Source organism: Aquarana catesbeiana, linkage group LG05 (assembly GCF_042186555.1).
Source record: "Aquarana catesbeiana isolate 2022-GZ linkage group LG05, ASM4218655v1, whole genome shotgun sequence".
NCBI lineage: Eukaryota > Metazoa > Chordata > Amphibia > Anura > Ranidae > Aquarana > Aquarana catesbeiana.
This window is the reverse complement of record NC_133328.1, coordinates 113,002,145-113,026,439: the sequence shown is the minus strand read 5'-3', so window position 1 is coordinate 113,026,439 and position 24,295 is coordinate 113,002,145. Positions and strand designations below refer to the sequence as shown.

Sequence of the window (24,295 nt, the reverse complement as noted above, 5' to 3'; positions counted from 1 at the left end):
TAGGCAACAGAATGTCTGTAATACCAGGAATGCATGGTGTTAAATACCGCATTTCACGAAATGTTCTTATGCCACCACAAGTTATTACATACTTTCATCCATAAAGTGGTTGTAAACCTCTGAAAATGAAAAATGAACAGAGCCTATCCCTCTATAGCAGGGATATGCAATTAGCGGACCGCCAGCTGTTGCAGAACCAGAAGTCCCATGAGGCATAGCAAGACTGAGAGCCACAAGCATGACACCCAAAAGCAGAGGCATGATGGGAATTGTAGTTTTGCAACAGCTGGAGGTCCGCTTATTGCATATCCCTGCTCCATAGTGTGTACTTGCCTCAATCACCCCAAAGCACCAAGTGAGATTTCTGTTTTTTTTGTCCTCCCTCTGCTATTTGCATGACTCACTTTTGACAGGTCATGCTCACATCATAGAATCGCCGGAGATGACCCTCAAATCCAGCAAACAGAAGTTGATTGACAGACTCTGCTGTACATTTTTCTATGATATTGTGTGTGTCCATTTCCTTCCCTCAGGTCTCAGGTTATACTTAGCGCTCCTCTGTATGTTTGCAATGTGTGATGTCAGATCCCTGCTCCCTGCCTGATGGGGCTCAGAAATAACCTTTGATTTATGTGTTTAGAACACTGTAGCTGCAAATAAACAGGTACAACTTAAGTAGAAGGATCAGTTTAATCTCCGAGTATATCATTTTGTTGGCCATATGTAAGGGTTTACAACCACTTAACAACATTATAATGCCAGGTTAACAACTTACTTTTCCAGACTGCAACCTCTGTATTCTTGTTTCACATACTTTCTTTACAAACAGTAAACTGTTTATCTGGTTTTTTATAGTGTTGATATCTAGCAAAAAGCAAAAGACATTAATCGGTATGTTGTAAAGTACCTCACAACCTATTGAACAATTGTAAGTGAACACTGTGCAGTATGCATCTTTTAAGAACATGGCTCATATTACCATTAATATGTTTTCTAAAGGTTAAACCTGCAATCAATAAAATTACATATCAATCTCTTACTAGGATCCAAAGAACCAAGAGCACTAGATGACTAGAGACTGTATTATAGCTAACCTTTGGAATGTAATAAACCAAGAAATATGCTGATACGTTACAATGTTACTAAACCTATAACAGTAAAATCAGTCTTTATATGCAGTAAAGCATGCTTGTTATAATAACTGTGGAACCTAAGGGGTTAATCCTCTCATTGTTTAAAAAGACTGTTTGATTGATCCCTTCTTCCATTGTCCCCAACATATATGCTGATAGTACAGAGCCTTGGGGGCACTCTGCACATGCTCAGTTTGGTGTGTATTGCTAAAGTGTTTTTTTTTTTTTTGGAGAGTGCCTGTGATCAGCACAGGGCCAACCAGCACTGTCCAGACAGAGGGTCAAGGGTCCTGTGGCCTAATAGGATAGTCAACGGAGAATGAAAACTTCTCTTACAAGACACTGATAGAAGTATACTGTTGATGAGAAAAGATATTTAGCAGTTGCCCGATATAGTGAATGCGTGGTCCTGGGTTCAGTAACACTTTAAGGGGCTTCTCACTAAGTTGGCTTTTAAGCGCTTTTGTATGGCTGTAGCGTGAAAATCTCACAGACTCCCAAAGCAAAGACTGTGGTCAAACGTTCTAAAAGCAGTGTATAGAAAACCGAAGTAAAGTTTGACACAGTAATGACGCGTACACACGATCGGAATTTCCGACAACAAATGTTCAATGTGAGCTTGTTGTCGGAAATTCCGACCCTGTGTAGGCTCCATCGGACATTTTTTGTCGTAATTTCCAACCAACAAAATTTGAGAGCTGGTTCTCAAATTTTCCAACAAAATCTGTTGTCGTAAATTCCGATCATGTGTACACAATTCCAACGCACGAAATTCCATGTATGCTCGGAATCAAGCAGAAGAGCCGCACTGGCAATTGAACTTCCCTTTTTCTAGTCCCGTCGTACGTGTCGTACATTTCCCCTAAAGCACAACTGTAGATGAACTGCGAGTTTTGTCAAGTACCACCTGTAGCGAAACTCAGTAGTGCTAATGGTACACATCAATTTGGTAAACACTGCTTTAAATTGTAATACTGCTTTATTAAAAGTTTAAGCGTGGTCCCATGTTAGCCATGGAAAGGAACAAAATGCTTAAAATAGTTTTTGGCTATTTTAATAATTTTTTTTTTCATTTACATTAGACTGTGTATTAACAAAAAGGCACCTTACACATTATTTGTAATAAAATGGACAAAGATTTTGGGAGGAATTCATGAAGAGTGTAGTAGCTGGGCTGGCGCGCCAAAATTGTCAATGCTTGTGCCGGATTCACAGGTCTATCAGAGACAAGTATGTGAATCCATGGAGCTTGGCACTGAGGTCAGAGTACGATTACTGGGAAAGTGCGAATGCGCAAGGCTCCCAAGATGGCCACATAGACCGGGAGCTCTGCACTGCTCCGGTAATTATGCGCCCCTCTTGACAGCACACCCCTGGCCCTACACCACCTAGTCCAGGGACCAGGGGAACACCAGCAGAGCCGTTAGATGTCTGTGGGGACCGCCCGCCGAGCCCTGGAAGCCCAGCTAATACAGGTCGGGGAACTGGCCTACAGATCTAAGATGGCGGTCGCATCACTGACTCATGAACAAACAGGGCTGGGACAGCATGGCAGAGCCACCCACGGACACTCTCCCTCACAGCCCACACCCTGGAACTCAAGTGAGTGAAAACATCCTCATCCTCACTTCACCAGTGCCCACAGAATCCTTGATCGGACACACTATGGACGATCTGCTACTGTCCCCTATGGAAGCAGGCCCCACACAGCATCAGGGCAGGGAGGCTTCCACAACACAGTACGCCAAACTGCCTTTTGACACTGCAGCCATATTTTTGAAGTTCTCCGAAATGTTAGACAGAGGATTATCCTCCACGGCGGCCAAAATAACTGGCGAAATTAAAGCTGGCATACAGAACCTGGGTTCCCGTATGGAGGCGATAGAAAGGAAACTGGATGCTACTGTGACCAGAGCTAACCAAAACACAGACTGTATCCAAGACCAACTACAGACTGCACTGTCCAAAATAGACGATCTGGAAAATCGATCGAGAAGGTACAACTTTCGGATCAGAGGAATCCCTGAAACTGTTACTGACACAGCAACTGCGATTCGATTCCCTCATTCAAGAGTTCACCCCGGACATCCCGCAACACAGATTGGAAATCGACCGGGCACATAGAGCCTTGGGGCCACCTAGATCTGACAGGCTCCCGAGGGACATAGTGGTGAAACTCCACTTCTACGTGGTCAAGGAGGAGGTCATGCAATGATCCCAGTCCACACCCCAGTTGATGTACAAGTCGCACCCTATCCCTAACAACTATCCAGAAACTGAGGTCCTTGAAACTATGTCTGTCTGTGCTAACCCAAAAGGAAATCAAATACTGGTGGCTATTCCCACTTAGCCTCAAATTTACATACAAAAATAAGTCCTACACGTTCTCCAAATTCCCGGACGGGAAAAAATATTACTGTGTCTAGGCCTCATCTTAAGCCCCGGCCTCCCCATCTCCAGGAACAGCTGCAGGAACTTCAAAACGCCAACTCCCGACGAGCCAGATAGTCCCGATGTGGCAGAAGCACAAAACCAAAAGGACTCCAATCCCCCTGATATGGCCACTGTTCACAGCAGACAATATTCTCATCAATGTGATACCCATTGGGGTCCTAATCAACTGCTCACACCCCTAAATGGCTCATTTGAGTCTGTTAATTCTTTTTTCCACGGCTTCCCACACCTTCTTGGGGAAATCGACCATTCCTCAGGACTTGTCTTCACCCCTCCGTAAACCCTGGAACGAACCCTGAATCATCGCCAACTACACTCACTCGGGTGGCAGCACCTCATAAACTCCAGGACAACTTTATAATTTTTTTTTTTTAATATATTGGGGTGCTGCGACCGGAGCAGCACACATGTGCCTTAACCTCACCAGGTGATATATTGCTCTTCAGAAGAGGTAGACTGCCCTTATTCATTTGAAGGCATGATGGGACTACGTCCCACAGACCCTCGGCTAAATCTCCTTTTTTCTTCTTCCTCCTTCTCCATTCTCTTTTCCCTTCTCCTCTAACATTGTCTTCTCTTATAGTTGTCTTGACAGAACCCCACACTCCCCCTTGAGGATCACAGGGACCATCCTACCCGACAGCTCGCACTCTACTGACCACACCGGGGGTTTACTGGTAAGTGACTCTGTTTCACCTGAGCTTTCCCTCATCTCGCTCCATGGCTAATCATAACAGTTCACCTCCCATGTTAAGAGTTGTATCACATAACACACAGGGGCTGGACTCCCCATTAAAGCGCAGGAAAATATTCCAATATTACCATAGCCAGCATATTGATGTAGTATTGCTCCAAGAAACACTTTCCAAGACTGTACAACCCCAAGTTCATTCACCCTAAATTCTCCACCTTCTACCTGGCCAACACGGAGGAAAAATCGAAAGGAGTAGCTATTCTTCTTTAACATAGATGTCAATTCTCACTAAAATCTGAACATAAAGACCCAGAAGGCGGATATATACTTATCAAGGGAATGTTATCAAGGGAATGTTAGATGACCAACTTTACTCTTTTGTTTCATATTACTCACCCAATCGGGGACAAGACAAGAATCTGGGCCAACTGGTTGAAGGCACAGTGATTTATCCTGGGCTAGACAAAAAAACGTCCCCTGGGTGCACAAACCGTCAGACTTACTAAACAAAACCTGCGCATAGCAAGGCTACTATTTCAATACAAGCTGATTGATATCTGGAGGGAACTTAACCATTCCAAGCAAGACTATACACACTACTCTCACCCCCATCAATCATACGTCAGGATAGACCATATACTTATCCCCGCAAACTTGATTCCCTTAGCACACAAATCTTTTATTAGGGACACTGTATTGTCAGATCACTCTCTGGTCTTCTTAATATTAAAAAGACCACAGGGCCAGAAAAGTTCCAGACAATGCGAACCATAGGAATTGAAAGGGCCATCACTGCCTACTTCAACGATAATGACGTGTGGGGGGGTCCTCCTGCTACCCTTTGGGCGGTGCATAAAGCCACCATTAGGGGGAAGCTTATACAGTTTTCATCTTAAATTTACCGAGCACGCAGGGCTGATATAGAGCACCTGGAAAATTTCCTAAGCCTCAGCAAACACAAGTGTGACCCTAAAACTGTCCCCATACCCAAACTAGATGAAGCAAGAACTGCGTTGAATCTCGCTCTTACGTCAAAAGCTGAAAGTAGTCCAAGATGGAATGGAGCCAGGTTTTATCAACACAGAGACAGAATGGGCTCGCTGCTGGCAGCGGGTCTATCCCCCAAAGTACGTATGCAGGCGCTCCCGCTATTCGCCTCTCATGAGGCTCAACAACACGTAACCCACAAAAGATCATGGGAGCTTTCCATGCATTCTATACAAAACTATACAATGGGGAAAATAAGGTTGATCAGGCTCAGGTTGACTCCTTCCTAGACTCTCTACCCATCCCCAAATTAGCGGACCAACATCAGGACATACTAGAGGCTCCAATATCGTCAGAAGAGGCCGCCAAGTCATCTAACAAACATCTAAAAAGGGACTCAGCTCCGGGGCCTGACGGTTTTTTAGTCCTTTACTATAACGCTTATGCTACTACTCTATCCTCTTGCTTCTTCAATTCCATCAGGCAAGGAACATCTTTAGAACATGCTCTTAACTCTGCATACATCACTGTAATCCCAAAACCAGGGAAGGACCCTAGTGAAGTTAGTAACTATCGCCCCATCTCTCTCATAATAATGACCTAAAAATTTTGACAAAAATCCTAGCTGATCGTCTCTCCTCATTCATTGGCTCATACAAACATAAAAATCAGGTAGGATTTATACTAGGTAGAAAAGGTCCAGACCAGATCAGAAGAGCGATCGATGTCAGCTCACTCTTACACTTGGGTTGGGATAGAGGGAAGCCACAGGAAGGTTTCCTTCTGTCCTTTGATCTACATAAGGCCTTTCACTCAGTGTCTTGGTCTTACCTCTTCTCCAACTTGGAACGTTGGGGAGTTGGAAGACATTTTACGAACATTATCAGAGCACTCTTCTCGTCCCTTGAAGCCAGAGTGAGACTCCAAGGCTTTTTATCAGAACCCTTTCTAATTTCCAAAGGCACTAGACAAGGCTACCCTCTATCCCCACTAATTTTTGCAATGACGATAGAAACCCTGGCCATAGGCCTTAGGACCAACCTGGATATCCAGTTTCGTGTGGTCCCCAAACACATAAGTGCACCCTTTTTGCAGATGACCTCCTCCTGTTCATCACCTCCCCACTAATTTCACTACCAAACATCTGTCGCCTACTGACTACATTTGGAAATATATCAGGACTTCAAGCTAACATGTCTAAATCCCAAGCCCCTAACATCAATGTCTCAGAACCCTTACTCTCCAGACTAAAAGACCACTTCGAGTTTAAATGGAGCGACACCACAATTCCGTACCTAGGTATCACACTAACTCACAGAGTAAACCAAAATTTACTCAGCCAATTATCCCCCACTGTTCAAAAAATTAGAATTCGACATGGGTCGCTGGTCTCAACTCCACCTTTAATGGCTAGGACGGATCCACTCCGTCATGACGACTCTACTTCCACGCATTCTGTATCTCTTTCTGTCACTCCCTATACCAGGGATCTTCAAACTAAGGCCCTCCAGCAGTTGAGGAATTACACATCCCATGAGGCATTGTAAAACTCTGACATTCACAGACATGACTAGTCATGATGGGAATTGTAGTTCCTGAACAACTGGAGGGCCATAGTTTGAAGACCCCTGCCCTATACCCATCAGCAAAGATTATCTAAATAGATTTCAAGCCAAAATGTTTTCTTTTGTCTGGGGCTCAAAAGAACATTGTTGTACTAAGGAGGTCCTCTATAGAACTCGAAACAAAGGAGGTCTTGGCTTACCTAAACTGCTTTGGTACTACCAGGCAGCCCAGTTAGCCCAGATTTCTGTAATATACTCGAAAGCTGTTAAGCCAGATTGGGTGCACATGAACGTCAGGCGGTACCCAAATTCACTCTTGATTACCTTTTGTGGTGCCCCCTACGCTTTCCCACTCATACTCCTTATGGGACGGCATAAAAGGCCACTGGGAATTAATCTCCGAGATTCGTCCACTAGCGCTCCTATTCCACAACCCCCAATTCCCTCCGGGAATGAACATTAAAGAATTTCAATGGTGCTTGGATAAGGGGATGTACAGAATTGGCCGCTTTTTCAATCTTTCTGGACCACTAACCCTTAAATATTGCACCAACAACATAGAAATGCCTGCCTCAGAGAGATTCAGATTCCTCCAGATATCCAACTTCCTTCACTCATTATGGAGGACTAAACCTTCTCCTCCTAACATTACACCCTACAAACACTGGTGTGCTCAGGCCATGGAGCAAAGAGGGGGAATATCGGTGATATACGAGTCACTCTCTAGAGTCAACTTCAAACTAGGGCTGAAACAACTAATCGATTATGAAATTAATCGATTACTATTTTCATAATCGATTAATCGGCCAGTAACATAATGGGGTTAAAAAAATTAATTAAATAAGCCCTTTATAGTAAAAAAAGAGCAAATAATCGCTACTGTAAATATTACTTACACTACAAAAAATGAACCCCATACAGTAGTGATTATCTGTTTTTCTTTGTACTATAATGGGCTCATTTTAGTTTTTTTAACCCCATTATGTTACTAAACGTCTTAGACCTAGTTCACATCTATGTGTTTGGTGCTTTTTTGCAGAAACCCACTACAGTCCATTTACATGGTTTCCTATGGGACACGTTCACATCTATGCTTTTTTCAGCTGCTGCGTATTTGGAAAGGGTCAGGGACTTTTTTTTAATGCAAAAAACAGTGCTTTTTTTGGTTCTTCAATGGAAAAGCTGCAGAAAAGCATGTAATTATTGCAGCAGTTTTTGTTTTTTTAATCTTCCCAACAACAAATTGGCCAAAAATAAATGCAAAAACGTAAATCGCAGCAAAATCACGTGCGCAAAAGTCAAAACACACAGCAAAAAGCACTGCAGAAACAGATTAAAGGCAAACTGCATAGGTGTGTACCAAGCCTTATGCTGACCACACTGATCAATATTCAGACGAGAATATTCAGAGGAAAAATCTTTGTACATTCGCTGAATGAAAGAATGTTGTTTGAAATTTTCACTTGGTTTTTAACATTCTGTTTTTAAAACGAATGTAATTTCTGAACGAAAACCACATACACTGTCTGAAAATTCCTTTGACCAAGAAGTTTTCTATCATTTCCAAATTTTCCCGTCACTGTGGTTGAAAATGAACGCCGTTTTGAGCCAATAACCATTAGAAAATCAAACGAACGTTCTTAAAATAACATTTTTCTTTTGAAGGAAGACATTGTTTGTTAAATAAAAAAATGTGATCTGAGTCTGATGAGATTTACCAGATTCAAATTTTAATAGTATATACAGTATATCTCTTCTGTCTGTTATTCTCAGAGTGGATTAGATATTTTGCTCTCTAACCATATAATGTTGGTTATTTATATTTACCACTGCATAGAGATATTTAAGAATAAATTGCCTTTTTTTAAAACTTTACATATTGACTAAATTATACACCACACTTTTTTTTAAGATTATTAACCGATTAATCGATTAATCGAAACAATAATCGGCCAACTAATCGATTATGAAAATAATTGTTAGTTGCAGCCCTACTTCAAACTCAACTATATGATAGCATGGGACCTATCACAAGAGTGGGACATAACGGAATGGTACACTGTGATATCTAGGGCGTATAGAGGAATCCTAAACGTTTTGTTAATTGAAGCAGACCTCAAAGTAGTAACGCAATGGTACATAGTACCTACCAGGTTGGCTAAATTCTACCCTACAACCTCCCCCCTTTCGTGACTGTTCCCATATAGGCTCCATGATTCACATCTGGTGGGAATGCCCAAAAATAAGAAGCTTCTGGAACAAAATATTTGCCATGGTCTGTTAAGTTACAGGCATACAAGTGGCCAAATCCCCACACATAGCTCTACTGAATTTCCCCATAGCAGAGACCTCTAGAAATGCGGGGCGACTGATCCATTTTATCTTTCTTGGGGCTAAATAACAATAACCAGTGCCTGGAAGCGACCCGGGGTATCCCTCGCCATGACCAAAAGAAAGATCTCGTGGCTCATGGTTCAGGAGAAAATGGTCAGCATACTACAGGATATAGTAAGGAAGTTTGAATCCACATGGGAACCCTGGTCTGACTATATCACTGAACTCTTCATTTATACCCTTCTCCCCCTTCTGTTCTCTCCCCCCCACCCAGTCTTTTCCTCCCCCCTACTCTTCATCTCTAACCTCTATGGTTATGTTTTCACGAGCAATTGCCCATGTATGTTACAGTTATGGTTCGTTTTGGATTATACTCTTTGACAGTGATTTATGCATCTAGTTGATCAGAACTATTAAGTCAGACGAGGGTTGACCAAACTGCCCTGGACACAGTCTGATCCCATTAGGGGTGTCGGGGCGGTAGGGTCATCTCCGATTCCTCACGTTACCACAACAACCAATATCCAAAAGAGCTTTTATGATCCAAACCTAGTTAATCTAATGTTAAATGTCATGCTACATTATAAATTCTTGTACAATGGAAGGATTGCATGTTTATATATACCTTGTTCTTTCTTATGAAAAACCCAATAAAAAAAAAATGATTGAAAGAGTACGATTACTGGACACTCCTTGTTCAGTGTGCTCCCTCCCAGGTAACTGGGCCCATCACACAGACCGGTATATGTCTGTGAAGACAGCCTGATGGGGAACGAAGAGACTAGTTCCCCATCCGGTGTGCCTATCTGTTGACAATGCAGTAGGCGGATCCATAGCAGCTATTCAGTGTAATAGCAGCTTTCTTTCAAACTGACCACTGCTGTCAATCAAAAGTAAGGAGGACTTAATGGGAAACCAGTCTCTCAGTTTCCCATTAGGCCTGGCCCATCCAGTAGGCGCTGCATAGTTCCCCATCAGGTCTACCTCCCCTAAAATTCAAGTCATTCCCAATATGGGCACCTTTCAGAGGAATGGGGCAGGGATAGCGCCCGGTCATACATTCCTACTCTGAGCACTGGCATCTCTTTGTACACTGGCTTAGAGCCGGTCTTAATTACTATCAGTTTCCTAACCTGTGAACTGGTGGTAATTCTTTAAGGCTTTTAAATTGGTGGTAATTACCTGAACATGGCTCACATGTCAGTAAAGTTATTGAAACTAGCACAAATACTTACCTGAATTCGTTACAGCTAATTCTAAAGGAAACTATCATCAAACTACTGGAAATGCTTTATTGAATTCCCTCCTTTGTGTCTTGAAATCATAGAATAATTTCTACTTGCAATTTAAAGCGTTACTCTTAAGAAGTTTTATTTTGATTCAAAGTTCTATGCTTGCTCCACGTTTACAGAAAGGGATAATCAAGGGTACAAATTCTGGGGGCGTGGCTTCAGATGGAGCGAGCTGAGGTGCTTTTTTTCATAATGACATGGCCGGATAGGTGTACGGCTGCAGGAATACCCTTCTATCTTTATAGTGTATCCTGAGTATAGACGGTCCAACTCCCAGCATGCACTCATCTAGCGGCTTCCACATCACTGGACTTTGGACACCTGAGCGGGAGCCCCTAATCTGAATTTAAGGTCACCGTGGGAACAAATTCTGATGTTTAGGTTTTTAATTGTGCACAGCTTTCTCTATGCATTTGCTAGTGGAGTAAAAGGAACAACTTGAGGGCACATTTACACAGCTGGGAATCTGACATTTACCAAACACTCAATCCAGGGGTTCTCAAACTTTTAAAACAGGGGGCCAGTTCGCGGTCACTCAGACTGTTGGGGGGCCAGACTATAGTTTGAAAAGAAAACTAATTCCTATGCACAGATCTTATTTGTAGTGCAAAAAAAAAAAAAAGGAAAAAAACAATACAATATTTAAAATAAAACAACAATTTTAATCAACATAAACTTAGTATTTTACAGAATCCCCTCATCACAGAACCCCCCCCCCCTACCCGTTACAGAGCCCCTCTCCATCCCAGAGCCCTACCCCATCTCAGACCCCCCCAATCACAGATCCCCCCTTCCACCAGAGTCTGTTATGGGGGGGATATTTTATGGGGGGATATGTTATAGGGTTGGGGGGGAGATCTGTAATGGGGGGGGATCTGTGATGGAGGGGGGAGCAGGATCTGTGATGGAGGTGGCTCTGTGTTGGAGAGAAGTCTGATGGGAGGATCTGTGATGGAGAGGAGTCTGTGATGGGGGGGGGATCTGTGATGAGGGGATTCTGTAAAATAATAAGTTTATGTTAATTAAAATTGTTCTTTATTTTAAATATTGTATTTTTTTCCAGTTTTTCAAGTAAGATCTGTGCATAGGATTTTTTTCAAACTATAGTCCGCACCCCCAACAGTCTGAGGGACCATGAACTGGCCCCCTGTTTAAAAAGTTTTAGGACCCTGCTCTAGAGATTAAATCACTAGCTACAAATAGCTATTAAATCACCTGTGTGTCATTTGTCTAAAATATATTTTTGGTCTCCATTGTAGCCTAGCTGCTGTGCCTCCAATCCCAGTGCTTTAGTGTGCCTGGGGGCAACAGGTGCAGCATCCAGCCTTGCTGCCTGTAGCCTGACAAAGACTTTGGCACAGTGAAACATGCTGCGGATGGATGGGGATGAACACTGTACCCGAGAGGGATTCACATTTAGGGCTCTATGCATTCAGGCACGAATACTCATAACGCATGTATTCTGAATGCATAGGGCCTTGAACGTTTTTACCTCCAGCCACAGCATATTTTTTATGACTAGCAGCTGGACGCTGCACATGTGCCTCTCTGGCTCACTAAAACAGCAGAATTGTAAGGCACAGCAACTAGACGCCCCATGTGGAAGGGGCCTAACAAGTTCCAGGATCTCACTGTAGATATACAGTTAGGTCCATATGAATTTAGACACAGGCACAATTTTCATATTTTTAGCGCTGTATGGCACCAGAATAAAATTAAAATGAAACAATGCAAATTAATTTGAAGTGCAGACTTTCAGCTTTAATTCAAGGGGTTGAATATAAATATCAAGTAAAAATTTTAGGAACGACAACCATTTTTATACACAGTCCCTCCATTTTCAGGGGCTCAAATGTAACTGTAAAAATGAATATAAACATAAAATGTTCAATTTTAATATTTTGTTGAGAATCCTTTACTGGCAACGACTGCCTGAAGTCTGAAACCCATGGACATTACCAAAGACTGGGTTTCCTCCTTTCTGATGCTTTGCCAGGCTCTAACTGCAGCTGTCTTTAGTTGTTCTTTGTTTAGTTTTGCCTTCAGCAAGGGAAATGCATGCTAAATTGGGTTGAAATCAGGTGATTGACTCGGCCATTGCAGAATATTCCACTTCTTTTCCTTCAAAAGCTCCTGGGCTGCTTTTGCAGTGTGTTTTAAATCAGTGTCCATCTGTACTGTGAAGCACCATCCAATCAACTTTGCTGCATTTGGCTGAATCTGGGCTGACAGTACATCTCTAAACACTGCAGAATTTATTCAGCTGCTTTTGTCATATCATTAATAAACACCAATGCCCCAGTGCCACTGGAAGCCAGGCATGCCCATGCCATCACACTGCCTCCACCATGTTTTACAGATGATGTTGTGTGCTTTGGATCATGAGCTGTTCCAAGCCTCCTCCACACTTTTTTCTTCCCATCATTCTGGTACAAATTAACCTTAGTTTCATCCTTCCAAAGAATTATTTTCTAGAACTGGTCTGGCTTTTTTTAGATGTTTAGTCCAAACTGGCCTTTCTATTCTTCAGGCTTATGAATGGTTTGCACCTTGTGGCGAACCCTCTGTATTTGCTCTCGTAAAGTCTTCTCTTGATTGTAGACTATGACAATGATGCACCCACCTCCTGGAGAGTGTCCCTAACTTGTCTGAATCATTAGGTTTTTCTTTACCATAGAGAGGATCCTGAAACCATCCACCACTGTTGTCTTCCGTGGACGTCCAGGCCTTTTTATGTTGCTGATCTCACCAGTAAGGCGTTCTTTCCTCAGAATGTTCCAAACTGTTGATTTGGCCACTCCTAATGTTGCTGCTATCTCTCAGATGGATTTGTTTTTGAAGTCTTACAATGGCCTGTTTTACTTGCATGGACATATACTTTTGAATGCATGATGTAGGTTCACAGCAATAGATTCCAAATGCAAATACCACTCTTAAAATCAACTCCAGACCTTTTACCTGCTTAACTGATGAAGAAATAACAAAGGAGTAGCCCACACCTAGCCATGAAACAGCTTTTGATTTAATTATCCATTTACTTTTGGTCCTTTGAAAAACAGGGGGATGGCTATTCTTATGAGCTGTAATTCTTAAACCTTTCCTCCGTTTAGGATGTACATACCCTCAAATTCAACCTGAGAGTGTGCTCTTTCAGCCCATATCCATTATAAAACTATCACTTGCAAAAGTTTATATATTATATATGTATATATATTTATATACACACATACACACATATATATATATATATATATATACACACACACACACACACACACACACACACACACATACAGTGGGGACGGAAAGTATTCAGACCCCCTTAAATTTTTCAATCTTTGTTATATTGCAGCCATTTGCTAAAATCATTTAAGTTCATTTTTCCTCATTAATGTACACACAGCACCCCATATTGACAGAAAAACACAGAATTGTTGACATTTTTGCAGATTTATTGAAAAAGAAAAACTGAAATATCACATGGTCCTAAGTAATTCAGACCCTTTGCTGTGACACGCATATATTTAACTCAGGTGCTGTCCATTTCTTCTGATCATCCTTGAGATGGTTCTACACCTTCATTTGAGTCCAGCTGCGTTTGATTATATTGATTGGACTTGATTAGAAAAGCCACACACCTGTCTATATAAGACCTTACAGCTCACAGTGCATGTCAGAGCAAATGAGAATCATAAGGTCAAAGGAACTGCCTGAAGAGCTCAGAGACAATTGTGGCAAAGCACAGATCTGGCCAAGGTTACGAAAAAATTTCTGCTGCACTTAAGGTTCCTAAGAGCACAGTGGCCTCCATAATCCTTAAATGGAAGACGTTTGGGACGACCAGAACCCTTCCTAGAGCTGGTCGTCTGGCCAAACTGAGCTATTGGGAGAGAAGAGCCTTGGTGAGAAAGGTAAAGAACAACCCAAAGATCACTGTGGCTGAGCTCCAGAGATGCAGTCGGGAGATGGGAGAAAGTTGTAGAAAGTCAACCATCACTGCAGCCCTCCACCAGTCGGGGCTTTATGGCAGAGTGGCCCGACGGAAGCCTCTCCTCAGTGCAAGACACATGAAAGCCCGCATGGAGTTTGCTAAAAAAAACACCTGAAGGACTCCAAGATGGTGAGAAATAAGATTCTATGGTCTGATGAGACCAAGATAGAACTTTTTTGCCTTAATTCTAAGCAGTATGTGTGGAGAAAACCAGGCACTGCTCATCACCTGTTCAATACAGTCCCAACAGTGAAGCATGGTGGTGGTAGCATTATGCTGTGGGGGTGTTTTTCAGCTGCAGGGACAGGACGTCTGGTTGCAATCAAGGGAAAGATAAATGCGGCCAAGTTCAGGGATATCCTGGACAAAAACCTTCTCCAGAGTGCTCAGGACCTCAGACTGGGCTGAAGGTTTACCTTTCAACAAGACAATGACCCTAAGCACAAAGCTAAAATAATGAAGGAGTGGCTTCACAACAACTCCGTGACTGTTCTTGAATGGCCCAGCCAGAGCCCTGACTTAAACCCAATTGAGCATCTCTGGAGAGACCTAAAAATGGCTGTCCACCAACGTTTACCATCCAAACTGACAGAACTGGAGAGGATCTGCAAGGAGGAATGGCAGAGGATCCCCAAATCCAGGTGTGAAAAACTTGTTGCATCTGTCCCAAAAAGACTCATGGCTGTATTAGATCAAAAGGGTGCTTCTACTACATACTGAGCAAAGGGTCTGAATACTTAGGACCATGTGATATTTCAGTTTTTCTTTTTTAATAAATCTGCAAAAATGTCAACAATTCTGTGTTTTTCTGACAATATGGGGTGCTGTGTGTACATTAATGAGGAAAAAAAAATGAACTTAAAATGATTTTAGCAAATGGTTGCAATATAACAAAGAGTGAAAAATTTGAGGGGGTCTGAATACTTTCCGTCCCCACTGTATATAATATATATATATATATATATATATATATATATATGGACCTAACTGTATATCCATCTCTAGAAATTCTGGATCTTCTAAAGAACACATGATAACGATAAATGAGGAAAACTTGATTTGCAGGATTCTTAGATTTTAACCTGTACAGTCACTCTAGGTCAACACAAGTGTATTCTCCTATATAAAGTCAGCACACCATAATCATTGGTGTTTTACATACCATCTCCAACAGTATCTAAAGATCGCAGATACTGCAATTCTTCAGCAGCTTTGTCCCTCACAGCTTCCAACTCTCCAGCATTGTTGCTTAATTTAATAACATTCATGAAGGCCTCATAGTTGCAATTGGAATCACGAATCTAGGAGCAGATATGCAAAATGGTTAGAACTACTATGGAGCTCAACTGTCAAAGTACAACCTTTGAGGGAGATGACATATGAGATTTCTATTCATAACAGACATATGTTTGCTTTGATCACTACTAGAAAAATTAGACTATCATTAGATGCTATAACCAATTTTGTGAGTTAATAAAAGTAAAATAAAGGCAATTACTGGGATAAGATTGGAGAATTTGCATTTCAGATGTTTTTCAAGAGTACTGGAATTTATTGGGGTCTTTATAACAGAAAAGAAACATGGTGTAGAATAACTTCAGGTTTCCTGTGTCTTTAGCCATATAGCTACCACAGCATTGACAGAAGCCCAACTCAACATCAGCTGTTTTAGAGAGAACAAGCTGGGCACACCCAAGACAACCTAGGCCAACAGGCAAAAAGTCCATAACCACCAAGAAAAGCAACATAATACCATACATATTATATTAGGAGAGAAAGATGACTTTTATGGTTACATTACAGGTGCACCACATACACTGTCTTACATAGAAATTCTGATTTTGTTTAGGATCCATGTGTGTAGTACCCATAGGGGGACCAGGACCAGGACCTGGACCCCCCCCCCCCCCCACCCTACCACATAGGTCTGAAGCCATTTGAATCACGTGCTGCTGATATATGGTATTGTGGCCAAGCCTTTAAATATTAAAAAAAAAAAAAAAAAAAAATCGCTGTGGTGAAGCAAATGAAGTGCACTTTGAACCCCCCCAACATCCATCTTAGTCATCTACAGTAACATATACCCCATTAGTCTTCAAAGTGTTAATTCGCCCTCTCTGGTGTGGTAGGCCTGCCATAGAGATTGGCAGAACTTAACAACAGGGCAGTCAGGCTTTTTATCCCTAGTGGACTGGGTGAGGTAAGCAGGGTGGGGACCACCACATATTACTGCATGAAGGAGTACCAATCAAATGAAGGATTTCAATTTTTTAATTTTCTGTTTTATACAGGCTCCACTGAGCATGTGTTGTATAGAAATCACCATTTGATAGTTTACTTTAACTAAAGAGCACCATGGAGCCACAAAAAACTGGGTATTTTAATAAACCACCTAGCAGGGGCACCAGCCCTGACTTATCCTTTCTGCTCTCCACCATCAGAGACAGAAGGGTGTAGGCCAGAGCCAGTACGCTAGAGGGGATCTGTGTTAGGCTTAGTTAACACTTGTGGTTGGGAAGCGGCAAAAACAAGCAGCTGAGTCGCATTTTTACTGTTCCCTTTTAAGCTGTAAAGGGTAACCAGACAGGGTTGTACACATGCAGCCGCTGCAGTGCTTTACAGGGTGGAAAAATGATCCCGTGAATGATGCCACGCTGCAACCATGAGCCAAATGCTAGACTAAGGGGCTGATTTACTAAGACTGGAGAGTGCAAAATTGGGCGCAGCTCTGCACAGAAACCAATCAGCTTCCAGGTTTTGTCAGCTTACTTGAAGAAGCTGAAGTTAGAAGCTGATGGGCTACCATGCACAGCTACACCAAATTTTGCACTCTCCAGTTTTAGTAAATCAACCCTTACGTATTCCCATTTAAACGTCTTTCTCCCCAAACGCACACATTTTTGCAAGAGGATTAAGCTGGAAAAACATCAGAATTCTGAGAGAGTGTGAACACATTTATAAATAAATTCCGAAGAAAACTAAAAGCAGAGGCAGGCTCCTGGAAATGCAAAATATAATATGAAATTATTGCTTTGTTTATTTTAAAACATAGTGTGTATTGCAGCCGGTGGCTGGCTTCTGGCAGACGAACATGCTGGAAGATCAGCAGCCGACCGAATTCCTGGAATTGCGCTTTAATGTGACACAAGCAGCAGCAGTGGTGACAGATAATTTTGCAACCTTATCAAAATTGACAATTAACACATGATGATAGTCAAAAAAGGCAGCTTAGAACATCACATCATAATATCTGAAATCAAAGTGTATGCAAACCTAACTATTAGTATTTTCTCCCTGATGGTCTAATACAATATACCATTATAACATATGATCTATAAGTGCAAAAAGTATATCTTGATTATACCAGAATATCCAGTGCTGTCCTGTGCATTCTGCTCTGTCATTTCAACCAGTCTTACCAGTACTTCCCAGTTCACTTCTCTGAACTACAAATGTTGTTGCATTTTGCATTCTTTTGGAGATAATGTCTCCTCTTTGAGGGTATCTAGACCTAAGAATCAAAATATATTATATGGAGTTTACCAGTCCTAAGATCTGGTATCTTAGGACTGGGTTAACTCCATATATTATATTTTGGTTCTTGGGCTTAGATACGCTCAAAAAGGAGACATTATCTCCAAACAATGCAATAAGCAACAAGTCACTGCTTGCATCAGGTATCACAGTTTGCTGAAGTTACTGCACACTAAAAATTCATCAGACATATGATAATTGTATTGCGTCTATACAGTATACTTCCTTTGACTTAGTAACAATCCTGTCAAACTATAGAGAATTTCAGTAAATTGCCTGCCCAGCAAGCACCAGAAAGTACTGTGACTTTTATTACTATTATCAACACATTTAAACTTACCATCCAAATTATATATTGATTAATATAATCAGGATCACTGATCAGGTTAATTAAAGGAAGAATAATTCCTCGTGAAAGGATTTCCTAGAGAAAACATAAAAAAAGTGTTACTCATTTGGGTTAAAAAGGCTTTCTTTAACAGGATAAAGCACACAGTCTTACCCTCACAAAATATCGCATGATCTTATTCTGGAAGTCTCCAGGAGGTAGCAATAAATACAGTAAAACTTCACATAAATCCTTTAGGAAACCTAAAAATACACATATTGTAAAATGTAATATTAGTACTATGTTCTCCATCACACAGTAAAGCCTATAAAGCAGGGCAGGAGAAATCTCCCAGTTGAAAGTAGATAGACAATAAGCAAATTATGGACTGTCACAGACAACAGGTAGCCTCCCTGGCGGTATTCCCGAGTGTGGCTCGGGGTTAAAATTCAGTACCATTAGCGGTAACCCCGAGCCACACTCGGGATCGCATTGCAGGATCCTGGGGCGGCTTTACTTACCTTGTCCCCGGGATCCTGCGATGTCCCCCGCAGTGTCCGAGGACTCCGTCCTCCTCCGAAGCCTCTCCGTGCCAGGCTCCGTTCCCTGCGAGCGGCGCGACGCACGGGGGCGGAGCCTGGCGGCAAATTCAAAAAAATGTCAAAATCATAACACATACAGTACTGTAATCTTACAGATTACAGTACTGTATGAAATGATTTCACATCCCTTTTGTCCCCAGTGCTCTGGCCCATGCCCTGCATGCAGTTTTACATGATATACACTGTTCTTTCTGCCTGGAAACTGGAGATTGTCCATAGCAACCAAAAAGTGTCCCTTTACGTCAAAAGTGGCTTTAGACCAGCTAGAAAACAGCGATAGTAAATTAGAACACTTGCAGAATTGAGCGATAGTGAATTGTGGGGAAATTTATTTTATTACTATTTTTTTTAATTTTTTTTAATTATTTATTTTTATTTATTATATTATAATTTATGTTTTTGTGTTTCAAACTTTATCATACCCGGGATATCTACTAGACTCTGGTTTGGACAGATTTAAGTGTGTTATTGTTAAGATTTACAGACCTACAATATAAAACGCCAAATTTCCATGCAAAATAATGGTACCGCTTTCAGCACCTAAAATCCGAAAGAATCATACCGCCAGGGAGGTTAAAGTACAAGTGTAGGCATATATAAAAGACTCCTATTTACATTCAGTTATGTATTCATTAAAGCTACTGTAATTTAAAAATAGTATATCTATTTGTCTTTGTACTAGCAGCTCCACAATTCTGAAACACAGCGTGCTTTCCACATTCTATTTAAAGATGCTCACAAATACCAAATAGGACTACCTGGAGTGCATTGCTGGCGCTGTATGGCTCAAAGCACAAGAGCACCCAAGTAAACCTGACCTGATCTAAAATGAATTTAAGCCAACAAAAGTGCTAAAATGTAGGCACCCTGCAAGGTGTCTGCAAGTACAGTGTACCAGTCTAAAAGCCTGTGTTGATGGGCTTTTGTTTTGCTTCAAGCAGACTTCTCAATCCCATACAAGTTTATAGCAAGGCAAAATCTGCATGAAGCAGTTTAGAAGGAAGGACAACTGTGGGTCAAATGCACTTGTTGGTGAATTCAGAATGATGTCATTGACACAGGCTTTTCCTCTTCTAATCAATCCCTGCTGAGCCTTTGGATCCCAGGCTCATGGAGTAAAACGGGAATTGACATCTGCCCAAGTCAAGACTAAGCCCTGCCCCATCTTTCAGCTGTTAAATTCCAGATTCCTCACTCCTATCTTAAATCAGAACCATGGTCTCTTTAAAAAAATAGATGGGAGCACAATTGTAAGCACATCTGCAGTTACATTTTTTCCTAAGTCTCCCTGCAAAGTTTCCCCTGTTAACCCTGCCAAAGAAGTCCACCTAATGCATCTTCCTGTGATGGTGTGACAACGCTGCTGCATTGCTTCTGAATTAAGATCAGCGTTGTCATTCTCATGGAGGCTGGAGGTTTTGCCAGTGCTGAATTATATAGCTGTAGATCAGTAATAATAACTAGACTAGGGGCCTACTTATACTGTCCAACAGGAGCCTTTAGATGTACTTTTATAGTTTTGACATTTGACACAGACTGAAAATCTGGGCTTAATCACAACATGATCAGAAATCAAAGCCCTAATTGTAGTCTAGTCATGGGACCAGACACTGGGACCAATTTAAAGTGGTTCTAAAGGCTCAACGGAGGGTCCAGGAGCACCGGCGAGAGACCCAAAAAGAGGAGGAATGGGGCTGCTCTGTGCAAAACCGATGCACAGAGCAAGTAAGTATAACATGTTTATTATTTAAGATTTTAAGAAAAAGCCTTTAATAACACTTTAAAAGTTGATTTTTTTTGCCTTTTTCCTCCTATATTTTCACCTAGTGATCTGGCCAATACCACACTTCCTATTTCAGGTAGTCTCCATTCTGGATGTAGGAGCAAAAGAGACACCTTTGCACAGCAGCACTGTCAAACAATAGGCAGGGTAGTGTTAGATGTACTAGCAATTTGGATGGACTTGACAAACAATTAGGCTCCATTCACACTAGTACGACTTGTCATGTGACTTTGGTCACATGCCTGATGAAGGGGTCCTGCGCGGCTCTGAAACAATGCAATCTGCTCTAATGATGTGATTGCTGAATAAAGCTTTGAACCCGTTCTGGAGATCCTTGGTGTGCTGGTGACATTCTCTTGCTTTGGACATGACAAGTCGCAGCCATTCTTTTCAATGGCACCTGTTTGTGACTTTGGTGCGTCTTCGATACATTGAGTGTAAAATCAGATCAAGTCGCACTGGAAATCATGCAACTTTGGAGTCGTGCTAGTGTCAATGGAGCCTTAACACCAAATTCTTGGTAACACTTTTTTAACCAGTTTAGAGCAACACTTTTCATTTTTCCTTTTTGGATAAAAGTTTTACATAAATGAATAAAAACTGACTGACCATATGTCAGTGTTAGGAAATACTTGATTTCTTTTAAATGAATTATTTAAACAACCTTCCTCATCTTTAGAAGATGTGCAGATGAGGTCTCGGCAGACAAGTTTTTCCATTTCAACTTCGACCTCAAAAAAAGTATCTACAAAGTCTTCTGCTGCATCTGCAAATAAAGCACAAGGGGAACCAACAGATGTGAAACCAGTTAGCAAATTGACAAAAGCCAGTAGGTTCAGCAAACGTGACTTAATATCGGAGTCATTCAAAACATTTCACCGCAATCACTTTGAAAGCAATGAAAGAATAATGCACATTACATAATGTATTCAATGATACTGCATACAGCATTGATTGGGAAGCACTAAAAATAGGTCTGTGAAAAAAATTAACAGGGCTAAATAAATGGAAATACAATTAACAAACATTCAGCTAACAGAACAATAATGTATACATACTTAGAGAAGAGGAACAAATCAAGGATTCTAATAAAAGTACATATGCAGTTGACTTTATTCACACCATCAAGGGGAAATCATTATGTACAGATAATAGAGAGCATCCCAGAGCTAACAAGATTAATGTGGCTGTAAATCTCAGATATGAAATATGAACAAGGCATATCCCTCTATAGTGTGTACTTGTCTCAATCCAGAGCACTAAGTGTCATTTTTTGTCTGCGGCTTCATTCCTCTATCAGCACGAGTCGCTTCTGACAAGTTTTCCACCAAGAGAAAAAAGGTGACAGGGGAGGGACCTCCAGCTGATTGACAGCCTCAGCCCTGCTCCTATGAGAAGAGGGTGGGGTCTCTTCCCATCAATCAGCTCTCAGAGCTCCCTGCACTGAGCTCTGTGGAGTGTAATTTCACCTCCCTTTTTCTGGAAGCTCAGACAAGCTTTAAAATTTCTGGACTTTGAATAGATGTAGAGCAGGGTTAGGCAACCTCGGGCCTCCAGCTGTGGTGAAACTACAAGTCCCATGAGAAATTGCAAGACCCTGACAATCACAGGCATGACGCCTAGAGGCAGAGGCATGATGGGATTTGTAGTTTCACCACAGCTGGAGGGCTGAGGTTGCCTACCCCTGATGTAGAGAACAGAAGACTGCAGATAAACAGATATAACTTATGCAGGAGGATTTGTTTCTTCTTGGTGTACCATCTGAGGCCATTCACTTCACTGAGTATATGTGAGGGTTTACAAACACTTTAAAGTCAATCTCTGGGTACATCATACCTTCTTCCCATACCCCCCTCAACCAATCACCACTTTTAAAACATTACCTTCTAAAGCATTTTATCCCTGCCCAAGTCTGCCATCTGTGTCCCTCGACGTTGCTGCTTCTGGGTGTGATGACCAGGGATTCAGAGCTGCACTCTGTGCCCAAGCCAACCAGCCGGCTCTTTGGGATGTCATCACTCCTGGAGCCTGTGAGGACCCCACCCCTACAGCTAAGAGAGTGTTAACGTCACCCAATTAGTAATATGGACACCCAAAAAGGGATCCTTCTTCTTTGCAGTGACAAAGTATAAGGACATAGGGCACCATGTGACAACAACTGTAGGTCAGTATACAAGCTTATTTAGCCTTAAGAAAAAAAACAGATTTGTTTCTGGTATGTCTGGAGTTAAAATTAAATTATTTAATTTTAAAGGGGGGTTTATGCTCACAGACCCTTCCTCTAGTTTCGTCCCATCCCACCATTATTTTCATTGTGTTGAATGTTTGAAGATCCATTCAGAAATTCTGGTCCAAATAGAAAAATGGCTGATCGGTTTACTTGCTAGTTCAGTGGTCACCTCCAATAGAAGTACAACGTGCAGTACAGTTTTTGTATATGGGGTTCTTGAGCAGTAAACAGTCCATGTACACCTCTACATCATAATCAATTCTTTAGTGTTAGTGAACCCATGGATTAACCTATTGAGAAGTGCCAACCTATAATGCTTCCATCCCCAAGGTCTTTGCATGAATATTTGTCATTCTCTGTACAAGGCACTGTAACGTAAAGCAAGAGCTTTCTACCGAAGCCATACTGGACACCCAGACACAGGCATCTGTAGGAATATGCTGTTGCTTGCAGAAACCAGAATCTCACTTTCATTCTCCCATTTGACAAATCTGTATAGTCACCAGGACAGGAAGTAATGGGCATCTTTTAAACAGGGACAGGACTGGAACAGTGTGTAATAGTTAGAAACATCCGTTTTTATTGCAGTTTGCGTCCCCTCCAAGGTCAAAGGGAGATTTCACAGGCAATAAAATACACCAGGAAAAGTTTCTAAATTCACAGTAAAATGTAATAATTGTTATGTCTCTATGTTACAAGAAGGGTAAGGCACAGACACAAAAACCCTAAACCATTGTGAATACAAATAACTACTTCTGCTACCTCTGACACTCTTCTTAGCGCATTTTACAGTGTTTGCATTGCATGTATATTCTGTGTCAAAACACTGCTTACGTAGGACTGGAGGCACTTAAAGTGATACTAAAGCTTTATGTACTCAATATTTTTTTTTTTTTTTACATCAAACGTACTTGACTTGCAATGGCACATCTCCCATCCTCTAAGGAGCCAGGCTCTGACAGCCTTCCCCTACGATTCTACACGCAATTTCAAGAAACCCTCATTCCCAAACTACAAGCTCTGTACACTCACATCTTTGACTCATCGACTCTCCCATCATCCATGGGGGAAGCTCTTATTGTTCTCATCCCCAAACCCGGAAAGGACCCCCTATTCCCAGAATCATACCACCCCATCTCGCTCCTACAACTAGATGAAAAATCCTAGCCAAAATCCTCACCCTGCGCCTCAACAGAGTAATACTCAGTCTGATACATCCCGATCAGACTGGGTTTATGCCCAACAAAAACCCAGGGTAGTGGTGAGTTTAGACGCTGCTAAGACGTTCGATTCCGTGGAGTGGAATTATCTTTGGGAGTGCCTCCGTAAATTTGGCTTCGGCCCCAAATTTGTCAAATGGCTACAACT

The 24,295-nt window shown here is 41.7% G+C and overlaps 1 protein-coding gene across 2 annotated transcripts in view; it reads right to left on the bottom strand.

Annotated features, from left to right (window-relative positions):
• The window catches only part of SNX13 (sorting nexin 13), a 240,366-nt gene that overhangs the window by 76,491 nt on the left and 139,580 nt on the right, over positions 1–24,295 (bottom strand). For both annotated transcript variants that reach the window (XM_073630078.1, XM_073630079.1), the window contains exons 7-11: positions 21,362–21,463; positions 18,487–18,575; positions 18,325–18,408; positions 15,613–15,751; positions 776–864 (exon numbers count right to left, since the gene is read on the bottom strand). In XM_073630078.1, coding sequence (XP_073486179.1) covers positions 776–864; positions 15,613–15,751; positions 18,325–18,408; positions 18,487–18,575; positions 21,362–21,463 — 503 coding nt within the window. The remainder of the gene's footprint in view (positions 1–775; positions 865–15,612; positions 15,752–18,324; positions 18,409–18,486; positions 18,576–21,361; positions 21,464–24,295) is intronic.